Source organism: Harpia harpyja, chromosome 4, assembly GCF_026419915.1.
Source record: "Harpia harpyja isolate bHarHar1 chromosome 4, bHarHar1 primary haplotype, whole genome shotgun sequence".
In the NCBI taxonomy this organism is placed as follows: Eukaryota; Metazoa; Chordata; class Aves; order Accipitriformes; family Accipitridae; genus Harpia; species Harpia harpyja.
Window position 1 is genome coordinate 47,333,314 of NC_068943.1, and position 13,409 is coordinate 47,346,722.

General features: G+C 44.8%; 1 protein-coding gene across 1 annotated transcript in view; it reads left to right on the forward strand.

Moving 5' to 3' along the window:
- Positions 1-13,409, forward strand: part of KMT2A (lysine methyltransferase 2A) — a 49,708-nt gene that overhangs the window by 5,571 nt on the left and 30,728 nt on the right. Inside the window, 4 exon segments of the mRNA XM_052783778.1 lie at positions 6,765-6,834; positions 8,107-10,775; positions 12,083-12,260; positions 12,663-12,897. Of these exon segments, the coding sequence (XP_052639738.1) occupies positions 6,765-6,834; positions 8,107-10,775; positions 12,083-12,260; positions 12,663-12,897 (3,152 nt within the window).

Genomic DNA, 13,409 nt, shown 5'->3' on the forward strand with positions numbered 1-13,409 from the left:
TGCTGCGTCTCACATCTCTCTCCAGCACTGGTGGCCGCTGTGGATGACTGGCAAAGAATTCTTGCAAACTACTCAAATGTAACGCTTATCCGGCAATGAAATTGTTTTAGCTAGGTGGCCGCGCAACATAAGCCTCTGGGGTTTTGATGATCTTGGTTTTTACTGAGAGTGTATTGCAGTTCATTATGGTCAGTCCCCTCAGTTCAGTCTTGTGCACCAACAGCAAGTGAGTTCTCAGACCCTGAGGTAAAGGGATACCCCTAAACTCCCAGAGAGGGCTGAGCTGTTCTACCCTGAGCCAGGCTATAAAGCATAGTTTGACTTTAACAGCACTTTTGTGCTTTGCTGGGTGGCGTACGTTTCTTTAGGAGCAAAAGGTGAGTTTGCCACTACTAAAGTTTTTTTTAATGCATCGATATGGCAACTTTAGAACATAGCTGTGTGCATGCAGAAGCCTCTGAAGTTTTGCAACCTGCTGCTTTCATGCGTTGGGCAGCTTTGTTAGTTACGTCTACTTTTATTTACAGCAAGCTCTAGAATTCTTTCCTCAGTCGTCCAAGTCCAGCTGAAGCATTGCTTTCTAAACATCCATTATGGAACCAGGAGAGAAAGAGAAAGAGAGAGAGAGAGATTTCGCTTGCCAGAAGTGGTGTGTTGCCAGTGGTCTCTTAGATGTGGTCCAGCAGGCTTTGGTCTTGCTTCTCTCTCACCATGTGTAAGCTAAATCTTTCTAGGTAATAGTCTGGCTGACCCTCTTCCTCAGAGGTGGTATGGAAAGTTTGTTGCAACCAGAATGAGTCTGTTTCAGGTGCTCTAAAAAGCATCCCTCTCTGTTCAGAGTGGAAATTGTAAATCAGAATTTCTCATCCAGGATGGAACCAGGACTCTGTGGAAAGCAGGGACCAATTGTGTTTTGTTAGTGGGCTGCTGCTCTAAGTTAGTCTGTTCCACTGCTCACGGTTTGGCCAGATAGGGAGAGGCTGTCTGTATTGTTACCTCCTAACGCTGGGTATTCTTGTTTTCCTTCTAGCAAGCTGGCAAGACTGATCCGCGCACTCGGTAATGCTGTCGGAACAGGTGCTCAGCGTATGACCCCCCTAAAGAGCAACTTGCTCTTCCTAATTCTAAAATCAGGTGTCGTCTGAGGGACTCTGGAAGCTACAGTCTTAATCATGGTTGTATTGTCGCGGTTGATTGCCGAGGGTACAGCTGCAACGTAGTCACAGGGGTGTATCTTCTCGTTGTTCTTGTTTGGGGGTTGTGGTGTGGAGGTGACCCAGCCAATAGCTGTTCGGTGCTCTCAGGACATGCTGTGTCTATCGGTGCTGTTTCGAGGCGAAGCCCCAGCAGAGTCTGTGCGTCACTACCATTCAGAGCTTTCGTCTAATTAAAGAACGAAAGGACAAGTGGACCCTCAGCTGAGTCAGTACATAACGGTAACCCCAAGTGCTCTGCCGCTTCTTAGCGGCATTGCATTGCAAGCAATCACTTGGGAAGCACCTTCCTGAACTCCCAGATGACTCCGCTCCTGACACGAGCGCAGAGTGCACCCGGCGTTTATCTCGGGGTTACTTATTGCCAACCTCCGAGGATGTTTACTCTGGTTAAAGAAGAGGAGTCTGTTAGGTATTGTGCCGTAGTTACTAAGCAGGCTTCTGAATGAGCTTCTAAAAATAGCTTTTCTCCAAGAGGATGAGGTGCTGTATAATTGGGGCCAAAACCAAGATGGTGAACGGGAAGAGATGTAAAGCACTGTTCAGATGTCTCTCTTGTAAAATTAAATACACCTTTTCAGGAGCTTATTGGAACAGCTGCATTGCTGGAGTAGTGCTTCTGACAGCTTTGATGACAGTCCTGCGCGACTTCATCGATCCATAGTGGTATGGGTTATACTATTATTCCTCAGAGAGTGATCGGAACATCAGTTAGTACCTTCAGGATAAATTCTCATTTGAAGGCGGATTTTCCTCCAAGATCGTTCGTCGGAAATTCTCTGAAAAGTAATGTTGCTCAAGAATGTTGTAATAGAGATTTGCTTGCGCCTTTTCTGCTCTTGTAGTAGCTGGGTTACTTCAGGAAAAGCCTTTCTTCATCTGCTCACAACTTTGAGGTTTAAACCAGTTGAGGTAGCGTAGTGTTTGAGTGGGAGATGTACATGGAAGCTCTGCTGCCCATGGAGAGATTGCCCCTTGCCTGCTTAGAGAGGCTTCATGTCTTGCACGTGAGGCAAGCGTTCCCTCATCCTTTTATTTATAATCCTGAGTGACCTTTTCCGTGTTGCATTATTCTTTCTCAGGTAAATGAGGTCACTTTCAAAACCATTATGGTTTTTAATCACTCTCCATCTGTCATGCTTTACAGTCACTTCTGAAAAACTGGAGGGAAGTTGTTCCTGCTTAAATTGCCTCAATACTGCATTTTGATGTATGGAGGCTGACTGCATGGTTTAGCCTGGCAAATGCGTGCTTGGTGCTTAGTGGCCTTCTCGATCTTCTCTGATAAGTTACAGGGCTGGCTTCTCAGATGGTGAGAACGACCGTTTTGAGGTCACTGATGCACTCACAAATGCCACCGAACAAACACAAATGACGTGTTGGCCGTGCTACTTGTAGCTGCAAATGAGGCCAGAGCGATCATTTTATGGAGGGAGCCTTTTTACCGTAGACCCTTCTGGTGACTGCTTGGTAGGAAATGAGAAAAAATTATAATTCCCAGGATACTGGGCCAGAGCCAGAATTAATGTGTCCCATTGGAAGAGCAAGGTAATGGCGCTTGGTTTAAAAATAATGCAGGTTCCAGTTGTGGATTATGACAGGCGATTGCCAAAAATACAGAAGGTACTGATTTAGTAGCTGCAGATAAAATAATAAGGATTGTAGGACCCCGAGGAACAAAATGAAGAAAACATTTGTAGTAGCCGCGTGAACTTGGAGGCAGATGCAAGTCAAGACTGTTAGCTGTGTTTTATTACTTGCTTCATGGTCCCAGCCTCCAAATATTTGTAGAGAAGGTGTATCTGTCAGAGTGGTTTGGTGATAGCTGGGGTGGGGGTAGGCATTTCGGCGTAGCAGGAATGGGGAATTCCTCCTGCAGAAATCATGCGTTGTTTCCTCATCTCTCCAACCATCTTCACCATGTGCTTGTAAGGAAATCCTCATCCGGGCCAGGCAGCAGGAAAGCAGATGGGAGCAAACTTCTTGGGGAAAGTAAAAGTCAAATACCTCTTTCTTTTCATAAAGAGTGCAAAAAGGTGTAGGGGTGGCTGGAGCATTAGAAAGCCATGCTATGGGTTCTTGTGTGTCTTCAGGACCAGTGTTTTGTTCTGGGCAGAAGAGCAGTTAGTAGAAAATAGAATTCTGTCATGGGACACTGGTGCCTTTGAACACCAAACTGTCAAGTCATAACTTTAAATGCATACTTGTTCTCTGTTCCTAAGGTCTAACTGCACACACTCAGCCCTGTTACAACTTTGTTGTTACATGGGAGGTTATTTTTATTTGCAACTGTGTGAGACTGCATTTAGTATTAGATGCATCTCTTTGTTACTGGAGGTTTGCAGTCGTTGGCCAACAGCAGGCGTTTCATGCACATTTAAGTCAAGCGCTGGTAACTGATTGTACTGTAAATCTATTTTAGATTACACTGAACTTACTTGCCTCTCTGGGCAGGGATGGTCTCTAATTCAATCTTGTAAGTAAGTCTTTGTGTCTGTTACTCTTCCTGAAAAGAATTTGTTTGTCTATTTAGTGTTTGAAGTGGTCCATTGGAAATGTGACTAGTACGTAGAGCCAAGTGCGTTGGCAGGGCCTTAGTGAGGGCTCTGTGTTTGTCAGGCTGTGCTTCTCAGGCTGCAGCGTTATGGTTCGTTCTGGAGGTACAGCTGTGAGCTGCCCCTTGCTCAGAGCTGTTCCCACGCAGCAAACAAATGAAGTGCTGGGGACCTGTTTAATTAAGAGCTGGGAGACTTGGGAGTGAAATGTTTCATGGAAAAAAATCACTGCTATCTCTTTTTTTCACCAAGCATGCTATAGGGTTTCCTGTAAGGGGCTGTATACATGCCTTAAGAGTCTTCTGCTTGTGGCAGTAAGTTCTGTTTCCTTGGGGGAGATGTGCTCAGACACACAAAAGTCAGCATTATTCAGCCTCTCTCTGTACCCAGCGTATGCTATAGGCCACGATTGTGTTTGAAAATGCTGCACGATCTTGATTTTTGGTAGGCTAACAAAGAAGAAATCGCGTGGGGTGAGCGGCTGTTCCCTTTACGTTTCTGAACCTAACTGTTCGTAGGTAGCTTGTTATTTTCCTGCTTGCATTCTCAGTGTTTAGACCATTTCAGCCTGAATTTGTCTCTGTTAACAGCCTCTCCCTTTGTTGGTGCCGGGGACCCTTTTCCCCAGGCGCGTGTCCCTGCGAAGGCAGTGCCTGCACAGCGGTGTTTACATCTTGCAGCGAGCCCACGTGCTCGGGGAGCGGCAGGCAGGCGTGGCGGGGCCACTGATCCGCAGTGGTGGGAGCGGGCAGCTGGGCTCTTCCACAGCCTTTCTCACTCCGCTTTTATTACTGTAGGATGAAAGTTGAAGTAGCTTTTCCCTTTCAGGGAAAGGTCTCAGGGGCTTCTGCATGACGCAAGGTTCCTCGGGTAGAAATAACGCGTTTGGGCGTAATTTTATTTCTTTTACATTGCTTTATCATTGCTTTTTCCGGTTTTCTTGGCATCACCACTGCAACTGCAAAGAGCAGATAGGCAGCAGGGCTGCGAGGAAGGGCAGGACTGTCCTCTTCTCCAGCAGCGTGCACTGATAATTGCTTACAGTGATTATGAACTGCAGCCTAAGTTTGTATGTATTGTGTTTGGCTCAGTAGAGCATTATCTGTGTTGAAAACTTGAATGGCCTTCTCTTCAGAATATTTACTCTATTTTAATTGTTCAACACTGAGGCTCATCAAACAGAAACCAAGTAGAAAATTTTGAGAAATAGTTTGTCTTAAGCCTTGCTGCTTTTTATCACATCATGACTTTCCTGTAGACGCAGGTACGGGTCTCGGTGCGCCTGGTTTAACTTCATTAAAACTAGATTAGCTGAGACTTTCTTTGTGGTCTGTCCTGTAAATAGATGAATTAGAAATTTCACGTGGAAAGCGCAAGGCAGAAAAAAGGCAGTGTTTCGACAAAGTCTTTTATCCGGCCCAAGCTACATCAGGAAATGGTGTGATTTCTTTACGCAACTTACCTTCTCCTATTCACAGTGTTGCACTTTTGTACTTTCAGGATACTGTTCTTGTAGTGCTTGCTCTTCTCAAAGCTCTTTGTGGACTCAAGTAGTTACACAAGCGGCATAGTTACTTTCTAGCATGCAGCCACATTGCACAGCAGTTCAAAGAAGCAAGACACAAGCGACATCTCCATTTTCAAAGTTTGGGGGAAACTTAGGACTGGCAAACAGAAATACTTGAGGTGAAATCGGACTAGGAAAGCTGGAACAACGTAAAACCAAAAACGTGTCGGAAATTTTGGTAGCAGATGAATAGGATTGACGTTTTTGCATACTCCCTGAAAAACCTGTGTTAATGTGAACAGAGTGCCTTGAACATCATGCCTCTGTCAGAGGGAAAAGCTTTACAATGGAAGTCAGGTTTTCATCTCTCCTAAAGACAAAGTCTGAAGTGAATAAAAAAAAACCCAAACAATCAAAAACCAACCCAAACCAACAACAAAAACCACCTTTACTGTAAGCAAAAGTCAGTTTTTCAGAGAATTGTCCTTGACGTTTCATAATGTTACCTACATGGCTACTAATTTCATTGTTCTTTGAAATGTAACGATTAGTAAAGGTTGTGGTCCCCTAGCAAGAAATGCTTTTTTGGTGGTGACTTTGCTGGGAGCCATGGGAGAGGAAACAAGCTTTGGTGCCTCTGAGAGAAAGCTTGTTCTGCCACCTTACTAGTTTGCAGTGTTTCTAGATATTTAGTGCTATGACAGGCTGTGGCTCGTGGAGTGTATGAATGATGCCTGCATCTTAGGGATGACTGTCTTCCCATCACTAGCTTTAGTCTACTTTTACTTGTTCCTTAGCCAAGCTTGGAGGTTGTCGCGTGACGGAGCTGATGGGATGGGATTCATCTGGAGGCATGCCGATCTCTGTTGGTCCAAAAAGGCCCTGAAATCATGCGTTTTCCTTCCAGAGGCTGTAAGCATCACTGTTGGGCCTTGTGGGAGCGGGTGGCGAGACCTCCCTCAAGGAAGCTGTCAGAAAGGGACTGGAGCGAGCTTTGAGGTCTTGTTCGAGCTCCAGGATGCTCAGGCAGAATTACAGACCTCAGAGGCTTCTGCTCATCCAGAGAGGCTTTTGCATGAGTTTGGAGGAAGTTAGTCTACATTTGTACTAGTAAAATAAACATGGAAACACTTCTTTTGCTGGAGTATGTCTTTAGGGTTGTTTGAATAATAGCTTCTAAGAGTAGACCTTTGTGGTTTGATATGAGCAGCAGATTTTATGTGTTCAGGGTTTGTTTCCATATATACTTGTCCTTTGTTTCCCCATAACTCTTTTTGATCGTTCCACAGCTGTAAACTATAGCTGCTTTATATGTATATGTAAAAGTTGTATTTCCTTTTTAGCAATTGTTTGCTAAAAGAATAAATGCCAGTATGTTACTTGGGGAAGGAAAATCCTCTTAGAGCCCTTTCATGCTTTGATCATAGTGAAGTTCGTTTTAATGTTAATACACACGTCTTGAAATTTCCATCCACTTTCTCATTGCAGGATGAACAGTTTTTAGGTTTTGGTTCAGATGAAGAAGTCAAAGTACGAAGTCCCACCAGGTCCCCCACAGGTATGTTCAAGTCGCAGCATTGGATGTTGACTTTGTATTCTGCTTTGTGATGGTTTTGCGGTGCCTCTCCTGTTTGTTTGTTCCATCAAATCTCATCCACCATAAAAGCCACCCCAGTCTTTGGATTCAACTCAGTTAGTTTTGGACTCTTTACACCTGATCTGTTACGGAACAGAGAAACTTTGAGTAAAAGAGTTATGCTGATGAAACCAGCATTTGAAACCTCACGTTAGTGTTTTGGAGAGGCAATTATTTTAATAGTAAGGATCTAAAACTGGTTGGAATATTTCAGTATCTTTCAATAGGCTCATAATCACCTATAACTGGAACCTTCACTTTTTTGGAAACAAAACAAATATAGAACACTTGAGGATAAGCCGTAGGTAAGTTGTTGCATTCTCAACTTTCAAGATGTAGGATCAAGTCGTGATGGGACTGCCAGTGAATGAGTTCAGCTTTGATTTAGATTCTTGTTGATAAATGCTCTCACCACAGCTCTCTGCTCCTTCACCGCAATGATCTACTCAGCTTGGCCTTGCCAGCAAATTCTGCTGTGGAGACCCTTGCTAATAGGGTGTTTCAAGCAAAGAATGAGGTACATTGTCAGAGCTGTGTGAAGACCCAGAACTGGAATAGCTGGGTTTGGTGGGTATGCATTGAACTGCATTGGTAGAGGCGAGTAATCGAGTCTTGCACGTCTGCTTGATGATTCAAAGTGTAATGCCAAGTGCTAACTGTGTTTCAAAGCTAAAAACAGTTTTTGTAGTAAATTACCTTGTTTCAACCTCTCCCTGTATGTTGTTCTTGCCTTACTGACCTATTCCTTAGCAGTGTGGATGGATGGTACTAGAGAAGAAGGATTTCCCCCCGCCCCCCATCAAATAGCTGTGGTCTGCTTTAAAAAAAATACTAAAAATCTTTTAATGTGTTTGAAAGGTGGCATATGCCTTTAAGAATTACCGTTCCCTCTCAACATTAGGTTGATAGTGGGTTTGTGCCATTGCATATATAGTTGTTGTGAAAAGGCAGGCTTGCATTTTAAAAAAAAATTATCTGCTTCATATTTTATATGGGAGAAGAGGTTTGTTGGGAAGGTACTGTTTACATGTATTGATAAAACTTTATATTTATTTGTCAATTAACTGAAACGTCTTGGCAACTTGTATGGGCAGTGTGACTGATAATGAGTAAATACTTATGTGACCCGGGTAATGCTGATCCAACACTCAGAGAAATTTAACATGTGCTCCGCATTCTCTATTTCCCTCTCAGTTAAATCTAGTCCACGGAAACCTCGCGGGAGGCCCCGGAGCAGTTCTGACCGAAGCTCAGCTGTACTGTCAGACTCTTCATCAGTGTGTTCCCCCTCGAGCAAGTCCGAAACCACAGCCATGGAGAAAGTAAAGAAGAAGGAGTTGAAGAGTGGGGAAAAAAGACGAGGAAGACCTCCAGCGCTTACGAGCGTGAAGTTCAAATTGTCGCAAGTAAAGGACGCATCAGACATTCAGAAGGGCAGTAAAGAAGAAAAAGAGAGTCTGAAAAAAATCAAAAGGTCACCATCCACTACCTTTCAGCAAGCAACTAAAATCAAGAAATTAAGAACTAGTAAGCTCTCCCCACTGAAATCTAAATTTAAGCCTGGGGCGAAACTTCAGATCGGGAGGAAGAGCGTTCAGATCGTGCGCAGGAGAGGTAGGCCACCATCCTCTGAACGTTTAAAGACTTCCTCGACCTTAGTCATAAACTCGCAGCTGGAGAAACCCCAAAGGATTCGCAAAGAAAAGGATGGCACGCCACCTCTTACAAAAGAAGAGAAGACTGCTGTCAGACAGAGTCCGCGCAGGATTAAGCCTGTTAGGATTATACCTTCCACCAAAAGGACAGACGCCACAATTGCTAAGCAACTCTTGCAGAGGGCTAAAAAGGGAGCACAAAAAAAGATTGAGAAAGAAGCCGCCAAACTGCAGGGCAGGAAGGGGAGAACCCAGCTCAAAAATATCCGACAGTTCATCATGCCGGTTGTGAGTGCTATCTCTTCGCGGATTATTAAAACACCCAAACGGTTCATTGAGGATGAAGACTACGATCCTCCTATTAAAATATCCAGACTAGAATCCACACCAAACAGCAGGTTCAGCGCTACATCTTGTGGCTCCAGTGAAAAGTCCAGCGCCGCTTCTCAGCATTCGTCTCAGATGTCTTCGGACTCCTCGCGGTCCAGTAGCCCCAGCGTGGATACGTCTACAGACTCCCAGGCTTCCGAGGAGATGCAGGCTCTTTCTGAGGAGCGAAGCAATACTCCAGAAGTTCATGCACCATTGCCTGTTTCTCAGTCCCCTGAAAACGATAACGGCGATAGGAGAAACAGAAGATTTTCAATAACAGAAAGAAGTTTTGGCCAGAGGACAGCTAAAAAGCTGTCTGCCTTACCAAGCGTGCCACAGCAGCAGTCCTCCTCCTCTCCTCCTCCCCCTTTGCTCACTCCCCCGCCACCGCTGCAGCCTGCTTCAAGCATCTCGGACCATACCCCTTGGCTTATGCCGCCTACCATACCATTAGCCTCACCCTTTCTTCCTGCTTCTGCTGCGCCAATGCAAGAGAAACGTAAGTCGATACTGCGAGAGCCAACGTTTAGGTGGACCTCCCTGAAGCATTCCAGGTCAGAACCACAGTACTTCTCATCAGCAAAATATGCCAAAGAGGGTCTTATTCGCAAACCAATATTCGATAACTTTAGACCCCCACCGCTGACACCGGAGGATGTTGGCTTTGCGTCTGGCTTCTCAACGCCGGGTGCGACAGCTCCAGCACGTCTGTTTTCTCTTCACTCTGGAACAAGGTTTGATATGCACAAGAGAAGTCCTCTGCTGAGAGCGCCCAGATTCACACCGAGTGAGGCCCACTCCAGGATCTTTGAATCTGTAACTCTGCCCTCGTCGGTTGGTCGCACCACTACAGGGACCTCTGCAACGGGTGTCTCCTCTCGGAAGCGGAAGAGGAGAGTGTTTAGCCCCATCCGATCGGAACCCAGATCTCCTTCGCACTCCATGAGGACGAGAAGCGGGAGACTTAGTACCTCTGACCTGACAACTCTCACCCCACAGTCTTCTGTCTCTTCCTCATTAACTAGCATTTCTGTTAGTTCTCTTGCCACTAGTGCCTTAAATTCAACTTTTACTTTTCCTTCCCATTCCCTAACACAGTCTGGGGAATCAGCAGAAAGAAGCCAGAGACCAAGGAAGCAGACTAGCACTCCGGCAGAGCCTTTCTCATCTAGTAGCCCTACTCCTCTCTTCCCCTGGTTCACATCGAGTCCCCAGACAGAGAGAGGCAGAAACAAGGACAGGGCAGCAGAGGAACCCTCCAAAGATAAAGACGCTGATAAAAGCCTGGAGAAAGACAAGAGCAGAGAGAAAGACAGAGAGAGAGAAAAGGAGAACAAACGAGAGTCAAGGAAAGAGAAAAGGAGAAAAGGGTCAGAAATTCAGAGTAGCTCTGCTTTGTTTCCTGTAGGTAAAATGCCCAAAGAAAAAGTTGTCAGCGAAGACGTTGCAGCATCATCATCTGCCAAAAAAACTGCCGGGCGGAAGAAGGCTACAGCAGTAGATCCCGTGGCAGACGTTTCCACTGCTGCTCTGGTAGAGACGGCAGCCACCAAAACCAAAACATCCAAGAAAGGTAGAGGGGGGTTAGACAAATCAGATCTGGACCTCAGCCCTGCTGTGCCGTCTTTGGAGAAGGAAAAAGCCCTGCGTCTTTCTGCTCCTTCGTCAAGCACTGTTAAACATTCCGCTTCCTCCATCAGCTCTATGTTGGCTCAAGCAGACAAACTGCCAATGACTGACAAGAGGGTGGCCAGTCTTCTGAAAAAGGCAAAAGCCCAGCTGTACAAGATTGAGAAGAGCAAGTCCCTCAAACAAGCAGATCAGCCAAAAGCACAGGTATTCCTTTTTCCGAATTTGGTTTTGTTTGGGTTTTTTTTTTGTAGAGTGCATCTTATTTTGAACTTGCGTTGAGAGTCACAAGTAGCTTTCATATCCTAAGCGTGAAGAATTAACATGCCAAGCTAAGCAGCTGTTAGTGCAACAGATGGCAAATGATCCAAAAAATGAGAAGCCCTGGGCAGAAGCTGAGGGGGAGAGGGAGCTGCTGTGTAGTCGTCAGCTCAGGGGGAGCTGTGTGCATTTTTAGAGATCAGTACGGCATAGCTGCTTATTGGGTTTCTCTGAATAAATCTAAGCAAAGTGATCATCTAGAGTAGTAGTACTCACTCTTAAAAGCACGGTTCCAGCAAACTGCAGTAGTCTGTCTCAGCCTCGATGTTTCTTGTAGGCCCTTCTTGAGCATAAAGCTGGCTTCTGAAGATAAAGTTGGTCTTGGTCTCTCTGTTTTTTTAACTTTACACAGTGATGGTCTGTCAGTTATGGGCAGGAGTAAAATCCATTGGGATTTTGCATCTGATTGGGGGACTGCTTCCTACCGCTTTCCTCTCTTCCCTCTCCCCCACCCCAAAACCACCCTTTTCTGCAGTCTTCTTTAGCTGCCAGAAAGGTAGGTGAAATACACTTTCAGAGACTACTTCCTTTTTATTTGAACTTTTACTTTCCTTAATGGCACTAGTGTTGAAGGTCACTAGCACATATTTTAAATAGAAAAGGCTGAAGCCTTTGTCTCTGAAATGAAGAAGTGCATGCTTCTGTATGTCTAGCCTGGTTATAGAAGAAGCCCAGGCCCTCACAGTTACCTGCTTGGAGGAGTTCTTTTAGTCGGAAATGTTTCAGAATTCTATGATGGAAACATGGAAAACTGCACTAAAATGCTACATGTCTTTTAGCCCCTCATCTTAAAGGCCAGCAGCTACAAAGCTATCAAATAGCTGGATTTACATCTGGCTTCTGCTGGATCAGTTAGCACTGAGTGTTAGTCTAATTCCAGTCACCTCTGATTTTTGTGATACTGATGTCTTGATAACACAGCTTCATGAGCAAGTTTGCTTTCCAGTAGCAGGGAGAAACTTAGCTTGTAATTCTGAATGAGTAAAACGTCTTGTTCATTTGAGTTTATCCTCTCGGGTAACTGAGGCTTAGAAGGCTGAGAGTCTTTATTTTTATCCCAGTTCTTACAATGTGCAAGCTAAGATACAATTTAACTCTTATTAGGTTGTTTAGAAGTTTCCATTGCATGCTTCCCAGCCTCATTTTGGTATCTTTCTTAGGAATACTGTCTGTTCTCACGTTCTGAAATCTAGGGACAAGAGAGTGATTCGTCAGAAACATCAGTCCGAGGACCACGAATAAAACACGTTTGCAGGAGAGCAGCTGTTGCGCTGGGCCGCAAGCGAGCAGTGTTTCCTGATGACATGCCCACTCTGAGTGCCTTACCATGGGAAGAACGGGAGAAGATACTGTCTTCCATGGGGAATGATGGTGCGTTCAGATTTTTAATTTTCGTCTGTGGATTCATACAAAGTCAGCTTTTGTTGACTGCTTTAAAATGAGGACTTCAAGTGATTAACAAGGGAAAGTATGTTAAACAGCTCTGGGCTCTCCGTTACAATGGCTCTCAAACAGGGTTAATCCTCTTAACCATTGGTAATTGTTATAAACACATGTTCTGCACTAAACTTTTGTTCTGCTGAGGTGGGCGTGTGTGTACATATGTATATGCACATATGTACATATGTGCATATACATACACGCTTACATGCACCCCTTGTGTGGCTCTGCAGATGAACTTACGCTTAATGGAATAAATCCCATTAGCAAATTAGATGTTCCTGAAACATTCTTTGACATCAGTGAATTCACATTAGAAATTTGTTTTGATAGATAAGTCATCGATAGCTGGCTCAGAAGAGGCTGAACCCCTTGCTCCACCTATCAAGCCAATTAAGCCAGTTACCAGAAACAAGGCACAGCAAGAACCTCCAGTGAAGAAGGGCCGACGCTCAAGGCGCTGTGGGCAGTGTTCTGGCTGTCAAGTTCCAGAGGACTGTGGTGTCTGTACTAACTGTCTAGACAAACCCAAGTTTGGTGGGCGCAATATAAAGAAGCAGTGCTGCAAGTAAGTGTGTGTCTGCGAAATTGTTCAGCTAATCCCTACGCTGAGTGGGATAAGCACACCCACACTTGGGGACAGGGAATGGCAGATTAACCCTGTAGCACAGGCTTTGAGTGAATTTGCCCTGGGTTGAGGCTGGATGGCAGCAGGGGATTGAAAACAGTTTAATTGAAGTGTCAAGATCGTGACTCAAGGTGTGCTTGTTACGAGCTCTTTCTCTGAAGTTCACTTCTGGTTTGTTCTCCCCTGTTTGACAAAACTGGCATAGCATTGAAAAGCATTTGGTATGAGACCAGTGGCTGTCATTAGGCAGTATGGGTTTTTGCAAGGAAGGCAATGTGTACATAAATATTGATCTGTTATTCTCCCAAATTGTGTTTATTAAGAGCTTGTGTTTTCAAGATGATGTTTATCTGGTGCATGTACACCTCATATAACAAAGATGTCTCTGGATATGTTGTTAAGAAATACGGCTCTTCCTTGATTTTTCGTATCATTTTTTATACTTATCACTC